Source organism: Penaeus japonicus, unplaced genomic scaffold (assembly GCF_977035675.1).
Source record: "Penaeus japonicus unplaced genomic scaffold, GWHDUDI00000001_assembly GWHDUDI00000005, whole genome shotgun sequence".
NCBI lineage: Eukaryota > Metazoa > Arthropoda > Malacostraca > Decapoda > Penaeidae > Penaeus > Penaeus japonicus.
The window spans coordinates 10,742,514-10,745,013 of NW_028234407.1; the positions used below are offsets into that span (position 1 = coordinate 10,742,514).

Genomic DNA, 2,500 nt, shown 5'->3' on the forward strand with positions numbered 1-2,500 from the left:
ACAAAAATACGAAAAAATAAAGTTGCGTTTTGCACTCCCATAAGACAGCAATACTTCTATTATACTTTGTTTAAAGAAAATAATGAGCTGACATGGATCATATACTACAATTTTAGTCAACTGTAACCTTCATAGAGTGTAATATGGCATATATAAGTCTCTAAACACAATAAAACACGCAAAAAAATAAAACAAAAATGGCTCTAGCTTTATAATGAGTGACTGAAAGAGAGTGGGAAGATTCAAATTATTATGCTTCAAGCTGCCTTGCTCTGAAATAAAACTCATCCTGGAGACTGGGCAAGCGAATCTATCCCCCATCTGCAATGGGTTAAGAAATAGATAGTATTTGAGTCGGAGGAAACAATTTACATTTTTTATTTTCTAGTATTTGAGTCTGAGGAAACAATTTACATTTTTTATTTTCTAGTATTTGAGTCTGAGGAAACAATTTACAGTTTTTATTTTCCAGTAATTTCTTACAGTGTATTTCCTGTTTTATATAGAGAATGATACCAATCTTAATCAATTCTTTACCTTTGTAGAAACAAAAAACTGAAAAGTTGGCGGGCAGAGAGCAAGCAGAAACAGCAGCGGCGCCATGGCCACCCAGGGTTACAGTCAGGACGAGTCCAGTGCGGACCGTAATGTTGAGATCTGGAAGATCAAGAAACTAATCAAGAGTCTGGAAATGGCCAGGGGGTAAGTCCACTATGGTAGTTGGTTAATCAGGATTTGGTTGATTCTACACATTTTGTAATATTTACTGCATTTATAAGAATCTAGAAATAATGTTATGCAAGTGGGAATATTAATACTAAATTTTTGGCTATCTATTAATAGTATAATAATTGTTTGATGTATTTATTGATTAATTTATATTTATATCTATATATGTATGATATGGACTAATAGTGTGGATTTATGCAATGTTGATATAATATCTTTTTCAGTATCAAAATCTTTAACAACTTTTTTTGCTTTTCAGGAATGGCACTTCTATGATTTCCTTAATCATTCCCCCAAAGGATCAGATTGCCCGAGTAAGCAAGATGTTGGCAGATGAATTTGGTACGGCGTCCAACATCAAATCTCGAGTAAACAGACTATCAGTCTTGTCCGCTATCACATCTGTACAGCAGAGGCTCAAACTCTACACTAAAGGTGTGTAATTTTGCTCACAGGAAATCTTTAAGTTATTTCTCTTCTCTTTCTATTATGATTATTATTTTTATATGCATCTAAAAAGAAATTCATATTTATTTAAAAAATGTATTAAAAAGTATCATCTTATGCTATTATTGACAATTGAATTTCCATTTGTTGACTATATTTAGTTATGCTATTTCTTATTTAAGAAATTTTCATGTTCCTTTTAAACCCCTAAGTATATTTCATCTTTGTCTTTCACCACAGTTTTGTCCAATGACATTTTGCTGTTTATTATTTAAGAATTGTTCAACACCTCGAAACCATAATTTCTTATAACTCTTGTCCTCCTCCTCAGTTCCGCCCAATGGCCTGGTGATTTACTGCGGTACCATTGTCACAGAGGAAGGGAAGGAGAAGAAAGTCAACATAGATTTTGAACCCTTTAAACCAATCAACACATCTTTGTACCTATGTGACAATAAGGTGAGTAGGTAACTGAACCCAGCTGATAAGAAGGATTCTGTGAATGCACATCTTTGTTAAGAGGAATGACAAAGATCTGTTAATGTGATAACCTTATACAAGTAGAGATAGGACTATTTTGAATTAAACTATGTACAACCATAGAATTATTGCAGAAGTTTGAATAATTTTTGGGATTAAATATGCTGTTATCTTTAATTATAGATATTTTTTTCAGTTCCACACAGAAGCTCTTTCTGCATTGTTGGCAGATGACAACAAATTTGGCTTCATTGTTATGGATGGTAATGGAGCACTTTTTGGCACGTTGCAAGGCAACACGCGAGAGGTTCTACACAAATTCACTGTTGATCTGCCGAAGAAACACGGTTAGTAAGAAAGAATTTCCTTTGCTCTTTTAATATTGTGCTTCTATTAACCCCATAATGCTGTTCCCTTTTATCTACCACAACACTGTGTAGTTTTGGACTTAGGATTATTCATCATATGAATGCATTATAATAAGAGTTGGGACAATTTCCATATAGTAAAAATAAAGGAAAGATAAGAATAAAAAATCTTGTTTTCTATTTTTGATCATTTTTTCACACCATGGCCTGCTTGAGAACCCACCACTCTATCCTCTGGTATACTGTAAAATTGAATCATGAGAAAGTGAATTATGAAAGTGTCCTCAAATGAGAGCCACTCTTCAGGTGCGAGCTGCCATCTACGGGTTAATGCTGAATTTATAGGTTTTAGTATTCAAGATATCTAGACTTTTTAGTTTGTTTTTATCAATCAGGCCAGATAAATATATTTTATTCAGTAGCTGTAAACAAGTAACAGCATAGATTTCAGATAAACTTTATATTAATGCTTTTCA

General features: G+C 33.1%; 1 protein-coding gene across 3 annotated transcripts in view; it reads left to right on the forward strand.

The window, feature by feature from the left end:
• Positions 1-2,500, forward strand: part of eRF1 (eukaryotic release factor 1) — a 22,296-nt gene that overhangs the window by 6,953 nt on the left and 12,843 nt on the right. For all 3 annotated transcript variants that reach the window (XM_043020602.2, XM_043020601.2, XM_086536985.1), the window contains exons 2-5: positions 546-702; positions 989-1,164; positions 1,508-1,635; positions 1,853-2,003. In XM_043020602.2, the coding sequence (XP_042876536.1) occupies positions 602-702; positions 989-1,164; positions 1,508-1,635; positions 1,853-2,003 (556 nt within the window). In that variant the 5' untranslated portion in view covers positions 546-601. The remainder of the gene's footprint in view (positions 1-545; positions 703-988; positions 1,165-1,507; positions 1,636-1,852; positions 2,004-2,500) is intronic.